The sequence below is a fragment of the Dermacentor variabilis genome, chromosome 4 (assembly GCF_050947875.1).
Source record: "Dermacentor variabilis isolate Ectoservices chromosome 4, ASM5094787v1, whole genome shotgun sequence".
Classification (NCBI taxonomy): Eukaryota; Metazoa; Arthropoda; class Arachnida; order Ixodida; family Ixodidae; genus Dermacentor; species Dermacentor variabilis.
The window spans coordinates 214,486,045-214,510,549 of record NC_134571.1 but is presented as its reverse complement, the minus strand read 5'-3'; the positions used below and the strand labels follow the sequence as shown (position 1 = coordinate 214,510,549).

The following is a 24,505-nucleotide window of genomic DNA, read 5'->3' as shown; positions in this document are numbered from 1 at the left end:
GACTGCCATAGAATCTAATGGGGACGCTCCCGAGTAAACCGCGGTGATATTCACGTCACCGGTTTCGTTACGCCCGGCTTGGCAATAGAAATAATGTCATAAAGCAGAGTGCACAGGCCTGCTACCTAGGCGGCACTAGTTTAGTCCATTGGGTAAGACACTCGGCTTTTGAGCGTGGGGTCGTAGGTTCGGAGCATCTACTACCAACGTTTTTTTCCCCTTGCGAATTCATTGTTTTTTTTTACACATTCATTTCTTCATAGCGATTACCGAAGCGTAGTGAGAACGCAGGTGAAATCTTGTGTGGTAAGGAACGCGCAGTTAGCGCATGCTTGCGAGAGCGAGGCTGGCGTGAAGTCGCGGGGATTCCCTCTGCTCTCAGGCAACACCTGGCGCGCTCGCTCTGCATGCAGGTCTTTCTCCCTTTCGCCCGCTCTGCTCTGTCGAGGCGCGTTCGTGACCTGGCGTCGCCGCCAATTTTGGGTGCCATTTTCGGACGACAGACGCGGGCGTTTTCGCTCTATGGGCCATTTGATGCTTTCGGATGAAAAAAGAACAAACAAGAATAGTATGCCAGAAGCAGTCACACTAAACTGAAACGAAATGAGAAAAGAGGTAATAATGAAGCGAAAAATAAAGACCTTATTATAGGGTAGAATTTGCAGTATAAATTTTACTGAAATCATTAGTGCAGTGAGGCGAGATTAAAGTTACACAATGTGAGAATGGTAGTGATCCCGTATCGCTAAAAAGGACACAGCGCGACAAAAATTAATGTGACTATAGCATAGTGTCGAGGCTTTAAATGATAGTATTATCAGAGTATTTAGCAACATTACAATCTTGCAAAGTGGAGCTTCGAGTGACCTCCTTCTTTTTTTGTAATGTCATCGGCAAGATCGGTAGGAAGAAAGGCAGTAGGAAAGGAGTGTGAAGGTGTATAACAGACAGAAGTAGAGTGATTGTGGTGTCATATATCGGGACTGATTGATTGACTGTGGAAAGAGTGTAGTGTACCACATTTCCCTGTCCTACGGTAGTGAAACATTGCAGAAACTGGGGGGTATTTAAATAACCGATTAATCGAATACAGACCTTCTTTGAAATGGCGACCGTCGTCTAATCTGTGCATGCATTGCAAACAATGCAAGTACAAACCGTTACTAAAAGAAACCAAGGTGCGTTCAAGATACAAACATAAGATAGCGAGGGAGATTGCTGAGGCAGTCCTTATTGATAAGCCCGGAAATATGTGCGTGGCGAGGCCAACGGTGAGTCTGCATGAACTAGAAATTGATTATTTAAAGACTAATCATTCGCATTCTCCTTTTGTGCCACTTTAATCTACGTCTCTCTACAGAAATCATTTCAGTGAAACTTATACTGCGAATTCTCCATTAATGAGGTCTTTTCTTTGCCCCGTTAATACCTCTTTTCTAATTTCGTTTCAATTTTTTATGACTGCTCTTAGCACACTATTCTTTCTTTTAATGCGAAAGCATCAAATGACCCATTAAGCTGCTACATGTGCTTATGACAGGGTATATATTTTGCATGTTGTTCAAAATAAGCCATTGTTGCTAGTCTGCGCGCGTACGTGTTTTCTATTTCGATCCTGTTCGTTTGCGCCATTCTTCCTTGAGTATGAATTACCAACATGCCCAACGGTCAGTACTTCTAGAAAGTTGTTGCGCCCTTTGTTTCTTACTTTTTTTCATTCTTCCTTTCTTTCTTCTTTTTTTTATTTGGCACTGCGCGGCGATTTTGCGTGGACCTCCCGAGGCAGCGAGCACTGGTCACGAGCAAAGAAGAAGAAGAGCGAGAGGATGCTGTCCGCCTCGGAGGAGTCGCTGTTCCGCTCCATCGAGAAGCGGGCCAAAGACCCACCGGGCCACGTGTACCGCTACCATCCGGTCGACCTGGTCATCCTGCTCGCATTCGTCATCTCCGTGCTGCTTGTCTTCGTCGGCTTCTATTACTTCGAGATACGCTTCCCGCTAGGCGGCATCTTCTGGCATGGCGTCACCGAGGAAGCCGGCAACGCCACCGACAGCGCCAACGAGACCACCACCGCGGAGCCCCCGACCAACGCCACCGAGGAGACCACGGCAGCCCACCCAAAGATGCTTCGCCAGCTGGGTGACCGGATGTCGCCTCGCGTGGAGCGTAGCGTCGAGCGACCGGTCTGCGACGACCGCAGCTGCAAGGCACTGGCGCGGTATGTGCGCGAGTCGCTCAAGCCGTCGGCTGACCCGTGCGGCAACTTCTACGAGTTCGTGTGCGGCCAGTGGTCGCTGCGAGACTCGCTGCGTCCGGGTGAGGCAATCGTCACCGAAGACACTCTCCGGGCAAAGGCAATCGAAGAACTGCTGGTGGCGAAGCTGAAAGAACGAACCGCGCGCCTTCGCACGGACGGCACTGGAGATGACGACTCCGTGCTCGAGGAGCTCCAAGACGAGTCGCAACGGTGGATGCTCAAGGCGTTCGCAAACTGCCGTTCCGGCGTAAAGACTTCCCGAAAAGCCTTCCGCAACATTTTAGAACACCAGGGCCTGGGAGGATTTCCGTTCCATCGAGACCCATCAAAGACTGCCGAAATAGCTGGCCGCGTGGCCAGAGCGTCTGCAGTGTCGCCGTTCGTGAGGGTTTCTCTCGACCAGGACATCAGAGAAGGTCGGCATGTCGTGAGGCTGTCGCCATCCGAGCAGCTGTTGTTTAAGGATTTTTGGACTGTCAGCAACAGCCACGAGAAGTGGTACAGCTCTGCTGTTGCCAAGGCCGCCTCGGGCGTGCCACTACCGACGCTGTTCAGCATCGAGAAAAAGCTGAGTGAACTCGCTGCAGGCTCTACCGGTGAGCCTCTGCTGCTCAAATTGTCAGACTTGAACAGCTTCCACAAGTGGAACTGGAAGGAGTTTCTGAGGGCTCTGTTTGACGGAGTGGCCAATGTGACCCGGACAACGTACATCCGCATGGAAACCGAGACGTTCGCGAAAGGCCTGGCGTCACTACTGCGGGCTTTTCGAACAAAGGACATCGCTAACTTCCTTGGATACAAAGTGTACCTCAAGCACGCACCTTTGCTAGAGAAGATGCGCCAGTTAGCCACCATCTCTACTGCGACGCACCCAGGTTGGAATGAGTCACTCACCAGGGAGGTGACATGCCTGCGCATGCTTACAAACATCGAACCTTTCATACTCATGTTCCTGCACTGGGACGTCTTTAAAGCCTCTATGGAGCCGTCAGTCGTCGAAAACATAGTGCAGAACGCCAAGAACACCATCCTCAACTTTGTCGAAGGTCTGTCGTGGCTCCAGCCTGCGTTCAAGAGCGCCTACGAGGACAGGCTCCAGAACACGACGTGCAAGTACCTGGTGCCCTTCTGGCTTACCAACGAGGACAAGAGGCTGCGCTACGCGCGCACTGTGGCGGACCACGTTCACTACTCGGGCATCAACACCTTCGAACCGGTCATCCAGGCGGTGGAGAGGAACCGGCTCAAGGCCGTCGACGACTCCGGCTTCGATGTCTCGTGGGAGAGCCGGCCCACGGAGACGGATCCCGTGTGGGCGAACGAGGACACGCTCGAGTTCCCCATGGGCCTGTTCAGTCGCGCCTACGAGGGCGACGCGTTTTGGCTCTATCATCTGCCGCGCGCCGGCGTCAAGGTGGTGGCTGCACTGCTGGCAGCGCTCATTGAAACAGCCAAGGTGTCCGACCGGGCCGTCTACAGGCGGCTGCTACGCGCCAAGGAGTGCCTCGACGACCACTACATGCGCATGCCCGAGAGGCAGACTCCCGAGCAGCTATCGTCGACGAGGTGAGCGACACCTCGCGCCAGCCTTCTGCTCCGTACTCTGAAGCCCACGTAATGCCTAGAGCTCAGCTTGGCGCATATAAAGGGCCTTCGCCGGTAAACTAACAGCTGCTTTAGCAAAAAAAGCGATGAACAGGCGGTTAACGCACTTTGGCGCACACAATTTTCGCAAAACAATCACAGTAATCAAAGGCATAATCAGCAAAAAACTGTTTGTTGTCACGATTACCGCATAAGGTTTTATTTGTAACGATAAGAAATCAAGGCTATAAAATGTGTAGAAAATTGTGTCCGCTAACGCGCTTATACGACATATGCAAGCAGATTTTGCGCACCTAGCATATTGTTTTGATAAAGTTACTGTTGGCTTAACTTTTAAGATCCTGAATAATGATGTACACCCATAACTACATCGAGTAGGTGCGATGCATTTGCAAAGCAGGCGTCGGGGCAATAACGACGCAGTTATCGTCGCTGAAAATGGTACAAACATACGCAATGAAGTCTAGGGTTTGACGAAAACTCGTCTGGCGAGGAAAGAACATGGCTGAATAAACGTACACTCGCCAACTGAAAAAATTCAAAACACAGATTGACGTTTCGGCGCCCGATACGGGGGCCTTGTTCACAATGAGCGAACGCATGGTGGTCTTTATTATATATGCGTCGGAAGACGTAATGCGCTTGCGTACAACTCAGGGAGGGATCCCCATGTCCGGTTTATCGTGTTAGTAGTAGATTGTGTACAGAATGATTCAAGGAGCAATCGGGATGATGATAATTGACAATAATAAGAGAGTGACGCAGGATTTGGTCAGCAATGGCTACCCCGGCCAGATTATAAAGACTGAAGAAAAGCGTGCAGCTGAACCCCCTGTAAGGCTGATGGGAACAAGAAAACGGGCTTCTCTCCTCTATGCACGAGGCGTGAGCGAGTCAATATCAAAAATTTTCACAGATTATGATGTACAAATCTGCCGCGTCCCTTCAAGCAAGCTAAAACAACAACTCGTCCGAGTGAAAGACCGCCTCGAAAAAGAAAAATTTCCGGGCGTCATCTACAAAATTCCTTGCCAGGACTGCCATGCGTGCTACGTAGGCGAGACGGGGAACGTTAAAAGAAGGCTACAGTAGCATCGCAATGATGTAGCCAAAGGACACACGGTCTCCAGCGCCCTGGCAGAGCATCACGAAAAGACTGGACACAGTATTAACTAGAATTCGGCTTCTATCATCGAAAAAGAGAAAAAATTATCATCCCGATTGCTCCTTGAATCATTCTGTATACAACCTACTACTAACACGATAAACCGGACGCGGGGACCCCTCCCTGAGTTGTACGCAAGCGCATTACGTCTCCGACGTATATATAATAAAGACCACCATGTATTCGCTCATTGTGAACAAGGCACCCGCATTGTGCACCGAAACGTCTATCTGTGTTTTGAATTTTTTCAGTTGGCGAGTGTACGTTTATTCAGCCAAACATACGCAAGTGACCTCGTCGGAGGCGCCTCAATATTTACGCGGCACGCCAAGAACATGTCTGATGTACATCGAATGGCCCTACCGCTTTAATGAAGGAGAAAGTTGAAATGCTTATCGCAACTGCACGTGAGAATATGAATAACAAAGTAACCGCACGAAGAACTAAATGGTTTTATGAGCGAGAAAAAAGAGATCCGAGGAACTTGATTTTCTATTACGGTGCAGCACTGCTTTGCATTTTGCATGCGCGTTTTCATGTTTTGCTACACAAGTTGATCGTTTTGTCAGACGTTGGCCTCATGCACTGATCACAGCAACATCGATACTAGTGCACCATTTCAATAGCAACGTGAAGAAATGACCTCTCGCTTCCTTTCTTTTTTGTATTTCCCGTGGAGACTCGAAAATTTCACCACGAATCGCAACACTTAGCAAGCGCTTCACTACACCGCAAAGACTGTTGGTTAGAACCTCAATAACCGCTTATACCAGAGTGCCTCGCAACCACGCCTTATGGTTCCTGTCGCATAGATCGCGTAGCCGATGTTACAGATTTGAAGCTTCACTTGAGAAACACTTAATCAGTGTAGACTGCTAAAGTGTTCTTTCTAAATCCTACTTTCGTTTGTTTAGCGGTAAGAAGTTGACGCAGGAGAAAGGGAAATGAGAAATGAAAAACACGCACACACACACACATCTGTCTGTCTGTGCTCTTACGCCGACCCAGGGACACAAGTCGTCTACCAGCTTGGGCCACTTGGTATGTCCTCGCGGTGGTGATGCCGTCGTGGATGTTGAGTCTTCGTTATTCCAGCTTCATAAATCGCTTCTCGTCATGTCGTTGTCCTGAACCATTGCGGTGGTTCGAACGTCGTGATTTTAACTTCATCACCCGACTCTTGTTATGCTGTCGTCATCATGCGATGTTACCTCCGTCATACAGCCTTCGCCGTTCCATGGACGTCAGTCCTTCGATACCATTGTGTTGTAATTATGATGTCATTCAATCATGATTACGCTGCCGTAGTGAGCCATCGTCGTTATCGTGTCGTCTTCAGACAACCGCCATGACATATCCGCTGTCATACCGTCTTCATCACGCCATCTTGGTCGTGCAATGGTCGTCATCTTTCGACTCTCCCCATGGCGTCGTCGCCACGGCATCGTCGTCATAGAGACTTCGTGACACAGTCGTCGTCACGCCGTGGTCGTCATGCACTCGTCGTCATTCCATTCTCTTCCTACCGTTGTCATGCCTTCGTTGTCATTGCGTCATCGTGCAGCCGCAGTCCTGCATTGTTGTCATACAACCATCGGGATGCTGTCGTGGTCGCCCGTCATCGTTATTCTAGCTTCGACATCAGACTCGCGTCATATACTGGTCGTCGCGTTGTAGCGAAGTGACCCAGCCGTTCGATATCTGACGCATCAGCTCACCAGGGAGACGAAGTTGAAGGGGGATGAGCTCTGGCAAGGCAAGTCCAAGTCCGCAGGTACGACGACGAGAGGTAGCATTCCAACAACTAGGTTTATTCACTAGGTATTTACCTTAAGCTTACACTGTACAAAATTATCTACAAACAGAACGATGCCATACCCGTCGTCGTCGGCCTGCCTGACCGGCCTGGTCTCCCGTGGTGAAGTTGTGCCGTCCGCTGCTGTCTCCTTGCTCTCCCCAAAACTGCCCAAACTATTCCTTAAATAAGTTTCTGCAACATCGAAGGGACCCGCGGACTGGCGGGAGGCGCAGGCTTCTCCACCAATTGGTTATTTCGTTACCCCGACCAATCAGGCAGGCCGACAGCATCCAATAAGCGCCGTAGTTTAAGGGGCCAAAATATGGTCGCGCCAACACACCGTATACAAAAGCACTTTGACCATAACTAATCAGCTTTTGACTCCCCAGATGGCCGTGCGTGGGAACAGGGCGCGACATGGTGCATGTAGTGACGTCAGGTGCGGCGGCAGCGGCGGCCGGGCGGACGCACATGACCGCGGTGCCGTCGCTGTTATTTCTGTACAAAGGCTTCCGCCGCGTCGAGGACTCGCGGAAAGAAAGCAAAGGGGCCCGCGGTATATTCTTTTCGTGACAGCGTCGTCGTTGTTACGCCATTGTGCTGTTGTCATTGCGCAGTCGTTTTACCATCGTCATCCCTTCAGTAGCGCCACCTTATTGCCGTCATTCCGTCGTTGTCGTGCAGTCTTCTTCGGCACATTGACGTCATTTCTTATTCGCCATTGTGTCGTAATTGTGCTGCCATCATTCAATCGCGAATATGTATTGCTGCTGTCATGTCATCGTCTTCATTAAGTCGTCGTCAGGCAGTCGCTATCTAGCATCAGTTGTCATATCGTTGTCGCCATGCCATCCTCATTCGAGCTTTGTCATCCGGTCGTCGTCAAGCCGTTGTCGTCACATCATTGTCTTCATATACTCGTCGTCATCTAATTGTCCTCACGTCGTCGTCCTCATGCTATCGAGATCATATCAGCCTCATTATCAAAGCATGGTCATCTCAATGCCATCACGCCGTTGTTGTCATACCGGCTTTGTCGTTCCGATGACGCCATTCCTTCTTCTTAATTATATAATTGGCGGTAGGTCGGTGTAAAGCCGTCGTCGGCATGCCGCCATGCTTATGGGCCGCCTTGGAAATTGAGTGCCATGGCAACATTGGACGATGCCGGGTTATGTCACCTGTAGCCACATTAACAGAAGGCCCACGATGAGAACTAGAGATAGTAAATAAACTTGACTTTTGAAATATGGCGTGTCGCTATACTGCTCAAATGCTAATCGCATTGCCATCAACACTCTTCATCGTGAGATGACTTGTGCCGTAACAACTTTACCAAAGTTACCTACGCTTGTTACGTTGCTCGGCCACACCTCTTCGATGCCTTTTTCCACTAATACGCTTATTTTCCACTACAGTAAACTTATTTTGCCACTGAGCACTTAAGGCTCTCATCAGTGTAAAACCCTTGCACTTGTCAAAAATTTCTTTACGATCCTGGATTTTTGAACATCTTGACATTCCATTACAACGTGCTCGTCATTTCCGGACTTTCTTGCCTCACTGTGTTTACGTATTTACTCCGGTATATTTCAATACCAAAGCATTATATGCCCCATTACACGAAAATGCAGCGTTTTTGTCGGAGGCGTGTCTGAAAGATGGTACCAAAAATGGCCGACCGCGCGGAGAGTAAAAACACGGTGAAAGATGCTCGAATTCACGTCAAATTAGTGAGCCAGGTTTCTGTGAACAATGTAAATTGTGGCTTCGTAAAGAAAACTAGGTAAACTTGGGTCCTGATGCGAATCAAGCCCGGGCCTCCGGGGTGCGAGACGAGCACGCCTCCTCGACGCCACGGCGGCGCCATGGTTGAGGTGGAGCTGAGCCTGGTGTTGCACACGTCACGTCGCTGCGTCACTTGCTCTTGGGATCCGAGTCTACGGCGATGCACTCGTAAGCGTCTGCCGCAGCGGCAGCTGTGAAGCGTGGTCGCCCACGGAAGCACGCTGGAGAAGACGAAGCCAGGGAGCACGATCACCACATGCCTACCATTAGCCATAAAATAAAATTCCCGGTTCTGCAGCAGAGTGGTCCGATTGTTTGCAGCCTGTGGCCAACGTATACGCAAACGCAATCACCGATTCAGCAGAAAAAACTTTAAAGCGTGTCGAACACATCAACCCAAAGCATTTCAGCTAAGCGATTGTAATGCTTTCGCATTCCCACACGTGGGCAGCCTTAAGTGTCTCTGATGAATTTTCTTTTTGTTCTCAGGCAGACAGCTCGGGCTTCAAAAAGTAAGCTGCTATCTCTAGTGTTTTTGTACATATGTTCCCTTTCGATTTCCTGCTTGCCGTCTTCATAAATCTCGGGGCACATTTGGGTTTCCGTGCTATACATCCAATTTACCGTGTTTGTTTTTGTGCCTTTCTTTTTGATGACTCCGGGTTGTATTGGATTGGTTGTATTGGATTGGTTGTATTGGTTTTTCACCTCCTTGCATGCTATGTGTCCATGCTTATTAAATTAAGATGTTTGTACACTTTAGCCTGCCATTTCCTTTCATCTATCTGCCTGGATCCTTCCTCTAAACTAGTCAGGCTCTGCGTCATACGCGCGCATCCTGCGCCAATTGCCACAAAAATAATCCGACACTTGTCGGACCAGTGCGGCCCCAGAAATATCAATTAATATGTTCACTCCGCTAGCACTCGGGTGAATGCTCATATAGTTTAGATCGTGTACTACCCTCGCCTGACAAGCGTCTGTCGACCGGGCATGGTTCAGCGAGCACGAGCATCTTTGCGCCCCAACCTCACTGAAGCGTTGCCGGGAATCAAACCGGCCAGCAGAACGCCGCACCCGCGAAGTCACCGCTGCGGGCTCTGTTATCATCAATACACGCCGGCCTACATTTACGGCTGTACACCCGGTGGGGCGACATTCACGGCGACCGACCTCGGACTCTATCGAGGAGACCCTCATCCATCGAGAAAGAAGCCACCGTCGCAATACTTCCATCATATGCGTACGCGCTGGTTGCGCGTAGTTTGCGCACTTGTACACATTCCTTAAGACATTTCCTTGACGTATTTAAATATAAACTCCTTTTGTTCAGCGTTTCTCTTGTAGCGCAAGCTGCATATGCACACTTATTAAATCGCACAGCTCTTATCCCCTCCAGTCACGGTGTCCGCATTTGTAAACGCCACCTATTTTTCCATTTCTGTGCAGTGGTAACAAAGAAAAGAGCACAAAGACTAAGCTTAGGGTAAATTTAACATTTCCCCAACCCAAATTACTGCCAAGTCACTTCTGAGTGTTATGTATCGTTACAGAGTACCGCTTTGGTGAAGGCACTACCGTGTTTTACGTCACGTTTTTACGTGAACCTCGAAATATTTGTTCTTTATTTTTCGAAATGCTTGCCGCCAATAAATAACTTGTGCATGTAATTGAATGAAACATAGCATGACTGACCTTACAAAATTGAAATATTTAGTTACTCTCTAATTATGATTCCCCATAATAAAATGCAGGAAGAGTCATTCTGCAACCTTGATTTGTTTTCAGTGGAGTCTCAAGCATGCTGGCATAAAATTATCTGTGTTTCACACATGTACCGAAAGTTCATCATAATTCGTCACTGAAATGTTTAATAACCGGACGTGTTATTGCAAGTAAGCAACTGGTGCGCCGTCGCGGAGTCGCCACTAGAGCTGTGCGCCGTGTCGGTTTCGACCGGCGGTGGCGTGGAAACCAAAACCACAAATTTAAAAGTTTCGCTATATCCCTCCTTGCTAAACTTGTTGAAATTCTGGCCTTTTCATACTAAAGGCTGGGAGGACCCAATGCAGACGTGTTGAAAGTGAGATAAATAAAAAAAAAAGTTTAGTCAGTCCGTTGCCCTTCAGCCGACGTGTTAAAAAATATGGGTACATATCTAAAAGCGTCTATGTTGAGTGTGTTTGTATATTCCTTTCTCCACGAATATGCAGAGCCTTGCTGTTGCGTCGTAGTAGCAATTGTTTTCTTCTTGGCTATGTCTCGGTTTATAGGAGACATTTTTCCATTGAGCAAAGAGTCAGTGGATTCGTCTAGAATTGCTAAACCAGCATGGACGCACGTGGCACTCTCTGGATACGTTAACCTTGCTTCCGCTTGTTCTGGATGACATTGTCTTTATACAATATGCTTTACGTAAAAAACAAAAAACAGAAAAAAAAAGACAGACCTCTCCCAGACCAAAGGTTGCTTGGTTGAGCCCTTAAGCTCTCAACCAATCGGCAGGTGATATGACGCACATCCCCGACTGGACAATAACTGAACTCACTTGTTCTGAATAATAATTATCCTTTGCTTATGTAACTTTCCTTATGACGTCCTTTTTCCCAGAAGAAAAAAGAATCGAAATACCTTTTTTTTCTGAAGCTGGTGAAAATTTTTCGCAAATATGTTATGATGCGGTAGAAAACAAATTTGCTCAGTTTGTTAACTCATGATTACCAGGTTGAATGAAGGAAATCTGTATTAGTAAAAAGGTAGGCAATGCTCGTATGCTCAATTGTTCGCAAAAAAGATAACTTTTTTAACCTGCACGTCGAAACTGTTTCACAGTTCGACGCAGCTATCGGTATCAATTGGATTCAATTTTATATATGAATGCTACAATGGAAAAGCCCTATGCAGTATATATGTAAAAATATTTTTTTATATATAGAAATGCAGAAAAACTTCTTCGAATTAAACGGCTGGAATAATGCGAAAACTTCCAACCACCACCGGGGCAAGAAATTTCTGTCTTGCTACACGTTACATCTCTCGCGTTGATGGCGCTATCAGACATGTCGCCGACTCTACCCGCAGCTACAGTGCCCAAGGCCATCAGGCCGTGATTCCGACGTTCAGAGGCGGCTGTTTCTCCTCGTTGCCCCATAGTGCGCTTTTGAAGGAGAAATTTCGGAATCCCACGTTACGCTCACTTGTGACGACACGGATGCGCAGACGCGTGGAGAGCAGCGTTACTTTTGTTTCTATCCTGTTGTTCATTGTTTCTCTGCTTGATATCATTCTATCCTTGAGGCAGGCAAAATAATTAAACAACACAACGCAATATCTCAAACGAAGCGGGGCTGACTTAAAAAAAAAAGTGTCTATTCCTATTTCAATGGCGTGCCGATCTCGCCGACAGGAATCATCGGCGGCGGCGAGCCGACGGCTCGACGCACACCCCTATTTATGATGCCGAAAAAAGAAGGCCATCGCTGCTGAGCCAAACCAAAGCTGTTGGCCATCTAAGCGCATTAGTCCACCGCATCGTGCCGGCCTGTTTCCGTGTGCTAACTTAGGATGTAGCGGTATTCAGGTTATGTGCTGTATTGTGGAATAACCACTATAATCGCGATTCACGTTTTCGCGCACGCGGCTGTCTGAAAGGGGAACAAGAAAGCGCCAAAAGCTGAGACCTCTAGCGTACGATCGCCGAAGCAGATAAATAGTGAGAGCATTTTGCGCTCATGCTGCGCTTCAGACGCATGCGCAGTAGCGAGTGTGCCATCGTTTAGTACGTGCGCTACAATGTAGCGTATGTCTTCGTTCGCTTTATACGGGGCAGGGTGATGCAGCTTATAGCACGGATATACTGTCCCTCATGAGCGTCCTAGGTAAGCAAACAATGAAGCGCACCAAGCTAAACAAACAAACATAGACAGCCAAGGAAACTAACTAAAATGAGACTAACCCCCGTATTCAGAAATGCATCTTTATTTGAAGCCCATGCTTGACTTGATTTAAATGACGCCTGTCGTGAAGGCACTAAAAGAAACGCAATGACCGTCTTGGAGGCGTTCGCATCAGGCGTCATCTATATCAAGTCAAGCATGAGCTTCAAGTCAAGATGCGTTTCTGAGTACGGGGGTTAGGGTCTCGCACTGATCATTCGTCGCCAACGACAGCAAAATAGTTATTGCCGAGCGTATAATGGGGCAGAGCAAAAAGGTACCGAACACTGGAGGAAGTCGCACGGGAGCACGCGACATATGCTAACATTTGGAGCGCCTATTTTGACTGGCATTGAGAAAAATAAAAGAGAACGCGTAAAAGAAGTGCAAAGATTATGGAGAAGCTAATGACTCATGCCATTTGCTTGGTCTTTTTTCCCCGTGTATTCTCGCGCTTTTAGTCAATATCGATAGCAAATACCAAATGCTGAAACTTACATTCTGAATGGTAATGCCTCAGTAAAAAAGAGTGCTTAAATCAACGCCTAGTTGTATTTTCTATTACTTACTTCGTTATCTGCACATCGCAACTATTGTGGACATTAGAGTACGGGGAAGACCTGGGTAGAAGAAGAATGTACCAACACCATACGCAGTCTACCGAAGTAAATTGCACAATAAATACATGATACAGATACAGATACATAGCTTCATTTCTCCTCGCGGCACACTTCCAATATCACATAAGTGGACGTGGGGCAAAGTGTTGCTTTGTGTAGCTTGAAAACCGCGCTGTGCCCAGACGTCAGATCCGACGTCGGACGTCAGGTTAGACGTCATCAGGACATGGTTATGTATTATGCACAAATTACACTGTAAGAGCATCAACAAGTGTTAAAAGACGGTGGTTTAGGTTTTGGTTCATCGATGAAAAACAAACTGAATAAAAAAATTATGGCACAACGTCGAGCGGCCAGTCGCGAGGCAATATTGCCTGTATTCGCGGGCTTCTTTCACGCTCGGATAAACACTTTTATGTAACACGCATTGAGCAACAGGAAGCTGCAGCGGGAGTTTTCATGTTGTTATACAATTTTCCCATTGACACTTTTCATCTAATTATAATATTTGAGAAGTTCATTAATTGGGCCTAGTTATGTAAATAGGCGGAATGAAAAAAAAAATACTCCGAGTATCTCCAAGCGACGGCAAGAACATCACCTTGGTTCACGTAATCGGTACACATTGAGACAAGGTTTCTTCAAACAGCGCGCGCCAGCCGTCTCCCGCGCCCGTTGACGGCTACATGCGTAAGAGAGCAGCCGTGAAGCGGGCAACACGTGCTCGCACGGCTCGTGCGACAGGAGCAACGTGTCATCAGCGCGGGACACTAGGGAAGAAGAGAAAGTGTGTGGATGTCTTGCTAAAGAACTGTGTTCGTCGGAGCGAGACTCTCAGCTACTTGACGCGCTCATGTTCGGCCAACGTACACTAATAAAAAAAACTACAGAAATTCTGAGAAATGTCTACTAGAGCTTAAGGATTGTTTGGTTCGGCTGCGATTTCGTTTTTGCTTAGTGTTGCTTACTTGCCTTTCCTAGCTTAGCCACGCCTACCCATGACCTTTACGGTGAGAAAGAATGCTTAGGCTTTAATGGGCAGTTGACAGATCTCTCCGCATTCAACCTCTTCAATGCAATTGTACCAATTGAGCCGGAACGCCAGGCCCTAGAGTGCCTCGACGGAGTAGAGCGGCCGAAAGCGAACAGCAGCTGCCGCCTTAGCGCGGGAGGCGTTGCGCGAAGGGAGAGTGCATCGCCGTGTTGCCATGGCACCCTCGCTGTCGCTCTCGAAAGCTGTTGGTTGGCCCACTCCGAAATTTGGCCCACTAAGGCGGCCCACTCCCAAATTTAAGTTAGTCCACTCTTCAAATTTAAATTGGCCCATCTCGAAATTTCAAGTTGGTCACCCACTAATTTAAGTGGTCCTACCACGAAATGCCACTTGGCCTGCTCCCAGATTTAAAGTTGTCCCACCCCCAAATTTTCGTGCCACTGCTTGCGCGTTCGTCGCCGTCTTCAATAGCTGGCTGGTTCTATCCTGAAAGCGACCGTCTTACGCGAACAAGGAAGGGCGGACAGTTTTCTCATTGCGTCACAGTTCCAGAAGATCTAGCAATCTCACCGCGCGGCATCGCACAGAAGTCTTTTCTGTCGTCCGAATGAAACAATACTACGACAGAAAATAACGGCTTCCGCCTGCAAGCACTGCGAATGACAGCCTGCAAACCACTACCTTCTTTATGAGCATCGGGACGATGCACTCTTGGAAGGGGGACAATGACGCCCTTCAAATCAAGCGCGCCAGCCGTCTCCTGCGCCCATTCACGGCTACGTGCATAAGAGAGCAGCAGTGAAGCGGGCAACAAGTGCTCGCAAGGCACGTGCGATCGGAGCAACGTGTGATCATCGCGGCGCACGTGGAGAGGAGGCGTGTGGAACGAGAACAATGTGTACGTTGGAGAGGGACACTCACTTGGCTGTTTGTCGGGCAGAAGTTGGCCCAACGTAAACAAATAAAATGTCTTTATACTCACTGTGTGTTACAATATGTACAGCACTAAAGATGTTTAGATGAAATCGCTGCGCAAGCCAGACAGTGGGGCACAAGGGAAGAAGACGGATGGCATCGCGCCGCATGTTCGACGCCTCCACGTCTCCCCTCTGCAACATTAGTCTTGGAGCTGAAGCAAATACTCGGAAACTGTGGCTGCAGCTCAGTTTGCTCTGATTGATAATGTCGTCCCCTGAAGCAAAAGTCGGACGAAGGACGCCGCTGCGGCGGCATTACTAAAGGATCTGTTGGGTACCTGTGTGAGTCTCCGTTATATGTTTGTTTCAGATGACAAAACCACCGAGGTTAAGTTTAATCAAAAATACCTTTCATTACTTGCACGGAAATAACAGTCGTATGTAACCAAACATTATATTATGACCTTCTGCGGCATCTGATCACCCGAATATGCTGGCAATCACTCGTAATCCATGAAAGAGTTTTTGAATGCACGAATGTGAACTGTATACGTATAGTTGTGAAGACAGTGCTTTAATTTATGAGGGAAAAAATCTGGGGTGGAATTCACTAAGCTGCGCTCTTCTTACGCATTCTCTTAGCGAAAAAGTTGTTACGCTAAGATAAGAGTGCCACCGAAGTGGCAGCGCAGTTCACTTACGACATCGTATGAGAGCGAGGACGAAGCAAAGCTCGTATTGAACGACAAGGAATGAAAGAAGCGCGGTTACCCCATACCGTGATTTCACGTCATGGGCCTGTCGTCGAGGCTCTTACGACAAACCACTGCGCACCTGACATCGCCAACTTGAGTTTCCGAGCGTCTGCTGCATTCCCGACAGGCGCGACCGTGCTCGCCCGTTCACCGTACCGCCAAAGGAATGGTCGTGCCCCTAATAAAAACTGCACTAAACGTGTTTCTTCTGATGCTAGTGCAGCAAAAGGAAAAAAAAAGGGAAAACTGCCAATAAATAGTACACAACGAGGACATATAGGTGCACGCCGCGTCTGAAAAGGCTTTGGTATCGACAGTATGTACACAACTTCCCATGTTTCTACATCTAAAAATAAAAAACTACGCGCATTCCATTTCCTTCTTGTCACAAAGATCACAGGAAGCCAAAGTCAGACACCTTGTGCACGCCCTCTTCAAGACCCCATCCATTGCCTTTGCTGTGGAGCGCTGAAGATGGCCAGTGTAATTTTGTTATCACGCCTGGTAATTATAGGCATCGATCACTGTTTTTTTTAGCTAAACAAGTGGTTGCAAAAGCAACAAATTTTATTTTCGGCTCTACTGCCTCAAATTTGAAATGTGTCAAAGTTGAAATAGTCTGAGACACCGCTTGCCCTGTCACCTGTCACCAGAAATTAGGTTTAACTAGCAGGAAAAAATACGAACGCCATAATGGCTATCATGTACCAGCTAATCGAGGTATAAACCCGAGAAGTGCTTCAACAAAACGCGCTTCGTTTCGCACCTACAGAACCAATGGATACTGATTGATTTTTAAGGAGGAGGAGGAGAAAAATTTGGCGCGGAAACAGTGCATGGAAAACGATGCACGATTGTCTATCTCGCGTGGCCCGGCAAAGTCGATGTAAACGATGCATAAGCACCAATAAACGGCGACTATTTTTCTGCTCTTGACGATTATTCAGAAAGCATTTCGGAGTAGCCATAGGTGTGCGAGCATGGCGGTAGCATAGCCCGAAAAGCTGTCGAGGTGGCCGCATTGCGACAAAGGCGAAGTGCTCAAAAGTGCACATTGAAATTTCGAAGCACATTCACAAATCATACGTTGGTGACGTCGACGCTTGGAGCGAGATGCCTCGAACTACGGTGGTTCATCATAGTCCAAGTGGCAGCTATAGTTATTAGCAGCGATACTAATAAGTCAGTGTCACGAAAACAAAAAGAGCACTTTCATGAAATTACCAGCTTCATGAGAACACATATTCAAGAGCACCAGAACAGTGCACACCAATGCGCCCAAAGCACAACGCCATCCTGAATTCAATATGCTTTCAGATGCAACAGGCCCAAGTCGTTGATACTGTTCCACCGACGCATTTTATTACTCCGTAGCCGTCAACGCAAATATACGAGGCCAAGGTGTAGGTAGGGGTATCGAAGTGGTAATAAACGCCATTCTGTAATCACTCAAATGCGGCATCGCAGTACGAAGGGAAACTCTGGCCAAAATTAACAGAGCGTGATGATCACGGAAGGATTTTGGATGTTATAAAACATGCGAAGCCGAAGCTATCACTGAAGGAGAGTAGAAGTGCTGACGACTTGGCGATACATGCGCTGTAGCAAAACATATACATGGCATTTCCGCATAAATGAAACAATCCTTGAGTTGTCTGCCGAACGCTAAAACCACTACATCTTTGGTGTGAAGTTCATTTAGGTTTTTAGTACCAGCGATACAATGTGCACGTACAACCTTAACCGAATACGCACAAATGTCGCAGCTTCATCCAGACGCACGGAACCAAGTGATCGAACTGTACACCACCCGTACAGAACACGCTGAGACAGCACAATTATAGCGACACAAATGATTCCGTCTTGCTGACGCAGTGCGTTTTGGTGGCTGTGATCAGCGTCCCGCCCGCTTCACATTGTGAGAGTACGCCGGAAAGTGTTTGCAGCTCCGTAAGTCCAGGTCAACATCGCCGTCGTTAACGCTGCCACGCGTTGACTGAAATACTGCGCAGCAGGCACGGAGCACCGTAAGAAGATCGCCATATGGAATAAAATTCTTGAGACGTATTCACAAATGCCTATGAAGGCTTTCTTAGGTGAGAGGAGGAAAAGATGTAGTGAATATCACACGGTGCAGCTGAAAGACTGGAGTGACGTCATTTTACTAAGGACTGATCTTGGTGTGGGTTTTAGAATCAGCATTTTCAGCCAATCATAAGGCGACGTTGGCTTTCGTGTGCTCTCACTTCTGTCGTCTTCTCTTCCTGTGGACTGCCGCAGGTTTTGCGCTTGCCAAACAAAAATGTAGTGATGCCTTTAGCAGCGCTACATGTGCACAACGAAAGCAAATGTGCGAATGATTCCGTGGACTCTGCTAATACTTAGCGAAAAGAACGTGCCTCCGATGGTACGCGTCACTGTCATTATTTGTATACGCGAATGAAAAAGAAGGGGACCCGAAGGACCCGTGCCGCCTTCGTATGATGGTCACAGGCAATGAAGGATAGCTGAGCGTATGGAAATTTTTGTTGGTCTAATTGAAGCGCAGAAATTAGGAGGAAAACGGAAGCGAACGAAAATACAACTTACCCACTGTGTAAGTCGACAAAGAACGCGCGTACGTGCATACTTTCGCTCAATCCGCTCAACGTCTGAAGGCTCACTATATTCGTAGGACTCGCCTGTGTACGCTTAAACGACCGTATATGCGCATTTCCAGCGCGTCGCCAAATAAACAAGGTTTAGGAACAGGTGGATATTATATATCTCTGGCAAAGGCGTGTAAGTGCGCCGATATGAAGTGATACCCTATTGAGTGTTTTTTTTTTACACCGAACGGCACGTTTGGACCAATGAATGACTGGCGTCATGTCCAGTTCAATGTATTGGATTACAAGCCGCTTTCCTACGTAACCCTGCTGACCTATTACACGCTGCTTCATGGCGACATTAATCTTTGTAGCGCAATGTGGTCGAGTGGCCTAAACCAATCGGACAGGTTCTGTCCACTTGAAAATTGTTATCCACACAGAGAAGTGCTTTTACGCTTTCCTTTAGTACGATTGAGTGCAAGAGAACTCATGCGACGATGATTCGTCCCTTTCATGAGCTGTATTTTATTTCACAGGGAAACACTTATTCTAACAGTCCACATGATTTTCATATCACTGGTAGTATGAAATTTTATTCGCCACTTGATTTTTTCATATGTCATCGCAGTGACGGCCCATTTCGTATCATAGGCAGGATTGCCGTGCGTCCTATGGGTACCTTCCCTCGCTCAATAAGTTGAAGCTTGGGCGGAACCGTGGACACAGACACTACAGTGGCGAATTAGCGCTGAATTGAAACAATCAGTAAGCTAATAGAAACTGGGTTAACAACACGCATATCGGTAGCAAGCTGTCCACCAGCTACAACGTTTGACAATTAACGACACCTAGGTGCTTTGTCGTTATTTAATCTCACAGAGAAAAGCGTAGCCTCCCCCCTCCCCCCCTCAAATGCGTCTGAAAAAATAATCATCCGCAGCCCTATCAGCGTGGGCAAGCTTTAACTCGTATAAAACATTGCAGGTGGGCCCAAAATGGATAAATGGGAAACTTGATGGTTGTCGTCGGCGGCCACTTCACTTCTACTTGCTGCCACCCAATAGAGTGTCATGAACGTATGAAACAGCCGGCTATTTTGCGCATACAGAAATACAACCTATCAGTCATTCGGCAGAAGCACGCATCACAGCAATAACCTCACTGCCTTTCACAGCAGTGACCGCCCAATACCATTATACGCTGTTAAGAACGGCCCAGCTGAGGTGCAAATTTTACCAGCCAGTTGCGACAGCGGCGTCAACTTTCTAGGAACGCCACCGTTACGCTCTAGCCTCGTCGCCGTTGTGACTGAATGGGTTCGGCGGGCCAACTATTGTTACCGAACCAACCAACGTCGACCTGTTGTGCTATGAGCGGGGGAGTTGTCGCGGGAACGTCTACGAAGGCCCCTTCCCATGCGCCGTCCAAGACGCAAGACAATGGGCACCCGGCCGCGCTGCGGGGGTCAGCTCGGGGAATTAAAGGCACCTTTCCTAACACAAGCTCCGAGTTCTACGAAGTCCGTCTGACGTCGGCTCTGTACCGTGAACCTCGCGCAAGGAAGTATGTGTGTGTGTGTGTGTAAACCGTCCCGCAGAGAGGCGGCTTGTTTACGATGCCTGGATGAACGTTTCCGTCAGCTTGGGATCGAGGAGGGACCGAGTGTTTATAAACCGCTGGTGTGCGGCTGCTCAGTGCACTTTCTCAAGCAGTCATGTTAGACTGATGTACTTCCTCTCGCAGTCATGCTAGACAGATGAACTGCATGTAGATACTGCAAATAAACCCATATTCCTCGTTCTCGAAGAGAAGCAGTCCTTCCCTTCATCAACGTCCTCAGCGTGGATAAGTTGGACGACGGCATCGGCCAGCTACCTTCTAATTCATGCCCGACTCCAATCTTGACAACGAGTTACGAGCGATGAGATTGAGCCCCCAATCCTAACAACGCTAAAACTTCTCATACATTTGGGCGGACAAGTCAGAGCGCGGCACAAAATCTATAAGCACGCACCATCCTCGGCTGTCAGTTGGGGCCACTGGCCAATCGGCCAGCAGGCTCCTACGCTTACCCATGCTAGCTCGAGCGGCGCAGGTAGACATACTTAGGTTCGTAAGACTGCTATCCACCTTTCGTAGAAATTGGCGCAAGTACTGAATTTCGCACCTGCACTACCATTACATACATGCCTTTTTTAGACTACTGCGTTCGCCTTTGCAGCATTGCAAGCTTGCTGACCTTGCGAACAGTTTTCGCCTTGTTAATAAGTTTTTTTTTTCGCAAGATATTTCTCACGCCAAAATTTCTTCGTAAGTTCTTTAGTGAATTCCGCCTCTGGTTCTTGTCCGCTGGGATAGAAATTTGTTCACAAAGGCGAAAATGACGGTTTCAGCTTCAGATATGAGCACAGTGGACATTTAAAATTATAAATAAGTAGCGTAATTTTGTCATCATGCCTGTTATGAAATCCTCTCTCTTATTCGGTGCCTCTTCTGTCACTCATACAAACGAAATGTTTGCTACGCTGAATTTTATGGTTTCTGGAACACTTCTACGAGTTCATTGCGCACGTTAAAAGAAGCTAGATGGTTGAAATTCATCCGTATTTGCCCATTACGGCATGCCTCATAATTAGATCGAGAATATGGCACGTAAAACTACATAATTGTAATCTTTAGTTCAATGTCATGATGAGGTGCCAATACGATATGAAATAAATAAAAATTTTCATAAGTTGTGCATTCTTTTTAGGAAACCGTCAGAAAGTCCATTAACATTACAAAGCGAGAGCGAATGCATTTATCGCGCTAGAACCACGGATTAAATACTTAGACTGGAGCACTGCATGCCTTCTGATCCAAGCCATTTATATCAGGAAAATGCTTACTTGCAAGTGATTTCTGGAAACAAGTTTTAAAAAATACCTAATCGAGAACACTAATTGATCAAGCGCCATTATCAACTCAGAAGTTAGTCACTAATTATTGCCAGCTATTACTTTAATGTTAATATTTACACGTTGTAGAAACGTTGAATAACAAGGCAGTGTAAAAAAATCACCGCCCCTTCTAGTCCGTGAAGATGGTCGAACAGCGAAGTTGTGTTAACTACACCGAGTGTTGCACCAGGCATGTGAGACTTCGCAAGCAGTTGATATTGTAGATCTTTTGTTTCACCATTCTTTAACCTACTTTTCACTTTTGCGTGCTTGCGTGGTGAGCATGCTTTAGGAGCGCTTTCTTTCGGTTCTCCTAGTGCGTGCGTGCGTGCGTGCGTGTGTGCGTGCGTGTGCGTCTGTGTCTGTGTGTCTGTGTGTGCGTGCGCGCGTGTGTGCGTGCGTGCGTGCGTGCGTGCGTGTGCGTGCGTGCGTGCGTGCGTGTGTGTGTGTTGTGTGTGTTGTGTGTGTGTGTGTGTGTGTGTGTGTGTGTTGTGTGTGTTGTGTGTGTGACTATCGAGGTGGCTGCCGCAAGAAGTGCCGCCAGCCACGCGCTTCAAGTATCGCATTTCAATCGCTGGGCGCTGTTCTTTGGCCGCAGAACGCCAGAATTTGTTTCTTTCGCGGCGAGGTGGAATCAATCGTCGATAAAGTCGATGCCGATATGGCTCGATCGCCGAAAACGCACCGTGTGACAACCGTGTAAGATTCGCGTAAAAGATAGCATTCTCACGGGGGGAAAGGGTCACTCCAGCCCTTTCCGCCTATGGAGCTCTTCTTTTCCTCAGCCGCCAGGTCACCTGGGCCGCTATCTTGTACACGTTCGAAAAGGCGACGTTCGATTTCGCCTCACGCGATTGGACAAGATTGGCCTAGGCCGCAGTATCAGCGCAGCCAGGACAATCGCGCGAGGTTAAATTGAACGTCGGCTTTTCGAACGTGTACAAGATAGCGGCCCTGGACCCTTTTTAGCGAAGTCCGACAAAGACGGCAAAGGCTCCGCGTAAACAGCGGCGTTGTAAAACTGTGAATCACGAATCTAACTCTGGCCGGACTCGAGCGGCATTCAAAGCACAGTGGTAGCGGCGGGCACAGTGTTCGGTCATCGAAATCTGATCTCCTGGGTCAAGTACGTCGCCTACTTATAGATGACACATCGTGCATTCCAGCATGATCATTGCTGCTCACATACCCTCCAGTATGTACACCACTGTTCCCACTGAGCACGCAATCTGGGCCAGTATTTTGGGACGATCACGCTCGGCGATACTATCATTTTCGCGTGAAGTAGTACGCAGTGCGTTGGATGATACGAGCGGTTTTGCTCAACCAGCCAATCAGCTCAACCGGTTTTCTTCAGGCAGCTAATCAGCCTGCACTGGAAGTGTTATCTCCGAAAGCGATCGCACGAGATGGCGTCTGTTAATTAGACAAAATTATTTCGCTACCCGCTGCAGTGCTGCGTTCGAGGTCGCGAGATTGATTGTGGTCGCGGCGACGGCATTCTGATTGGAGCGGAATGCAACAACGCTCGTGTACTGCGCATGGGGTGGACGGTGAGGAAACCCAAGCGGTCGAAATTAATCCAGAGTCCCAAACTACGGCGCGCCTCATATCAAACCGTGGGTGTTGTATCCTTCTTTATTGTTTCAGTTTCGTTTCTTTCAGTGTACATATTGTCATCGTTATTCAATATGTTTTGCTATGTAAGTGGCTTTACTGTGACGAATAAAAGGAAATGCACATACTGCGCTTGCGTGGTCCAGTGTCATGCATCTGGTCTGAGTTAGACACCACAGTGGTGTTGCTACGTAAACTATCAGCATTTTCTTAATTAACGCGGAGACCCTTGCGGCTGCACAATCGGCAACATTCCTGAAGTTTCGGTAGATGTAGGCGCGTCTTGGCACCGAATGATAACGCTGTAAGTGTGCTTAGCCGGTGAAAAACCTTTGCAACAGTGTTTAGCACATGCAAAGTGGTCACAAGAAAAATATAAACAATGTGCGCACGTCAATGCTTCTTTCTAAAAGGCATTGACCTGCTGCTGCAAACAGAAAATAAAAGGGGAAAAATGTGCACGTAGCACCTTTGCGTGACTGAGCTGCGTGATTTGGTGCGGGTGGCGTATATACGAAGCACGAAAAGAGACGCGTTCGTTGTTTTTAGTAGGCTACCAATTCACCAAATGCAATTTGGAGTAGAAGCTGTCCAGTTGAGTGCCGACATCGATGGGCAATCATAAATAAATGCGTGATCGAGAATAAGAGGTGCCGCTGTTTAGGTGTGTGCTCGCTTAAATGTGCAGTTTGGCGCGCGACCTCGTCAACTTGTCGCAAATGTTGCGCAGGGCGCTGCGGAACGAGGCCCTGGAGAACATGGCGCTACCGCTGGCCTTGTCCCTCTATCGGTCGTACGTGGATCCTCAGAACGGCGTGGCGCTCGAAGGGCTGCGAGCCTACAGCCCGGATCAGCTGTTCTTCATAAACTACGCCCTGGGCCGCTGCGAGGCGGTCGACTCGCGCTACGCCTGGCAGCGGCTGCGCTACGGCACGTCGCCGCCGGCCGCGTATCGGGTGAACGGGCCGCTCCGCAACTTCGCCGGCTTCGCCCAGGCCTTCGGCTGCCCGCTCGGCTCCTACATGAACCCGAAGAGAAAGTGCGACGTCTGGAAGGGCTAGTGCGTGACGTAACGCTCGTCCTACGTGGCTGTTGACTCGCCGTGTGCTGCTTTCTTTTTTTTTTGATGTCATGTGCAAACAAGCGTTCCTTCCTGTTGAGTTTCCTCGCTGTGGTTATTTCGAAGCTTCTGAAGTTTCATGAAGAATGAGGTGTTAGAACAGCTAGGAAAGTTATATTCTGCCACTTAACCTGCCAATTAGTTTTAAAGTTAGAGAACAGCAAACGTTGGCATCGGTATCGTTGGATCGACTCCAATATCTGGAAAAGCTATGGTCTCACGGCGTCCGCTTCCGCGCTGTCCACCGTGATTGCGTTGCTTTGAACGCCCAGGCAGCCTACTTAGATCTGAATTCGACCTCGCCATTTGAAATTCTTCGTGACAGCGATGACACATGGTAAAACTAAGCCGTCGCTTAGTTTAATCTCACGCTGAGGTTGAAGTATTGGTGATGAGATGACGTT

At 48.0% G+C, this 24,505-nt stretch overlaps 1 protein-coding gene across 1 annotated transcript; it reads left to right on the top strand.

Moving 5' to 3' along the window:
* The first annotated feature begins 1,826 nt into the window (after positions 1-1,826).
* Positions 1,827-24,108, top strand: LOC142578516 (neprilysin-1-like). Its single transcript, XM_075687893.1, has 2 exons — positions 1,827-3,823; positions 23,712-24,108. Exons 1-2 carry the CDS (start codon positions 1,827-1,829, stop codon positions 24,040-24,042), a joined length of 2,328 nt encoding a protein of 775 aa, XP_075544008.1. The 3' UTR covers positions 24,043-24,108.
* Positions 24,109-24,505: the final 397 nt, after the last annotated feature.

Bases quoted from the DNA above. Each gene is read 5' to 3' on its own strand.
- LOC142578516 (XM_075687893.1), top strand. From the start codon at position 1,827: ATGCTGTCCGCCTCGGAGGAGTCGCTGTTCCGCTCCATCGAGAAGCGG. The intron at 3,824-23,711 runs GTGAGCGACACC...AATGTTGCGCAG, and splicing joins GAGCAGCTATCGTCGACGAG to GGCGCTGCGGAACGAGGCCC.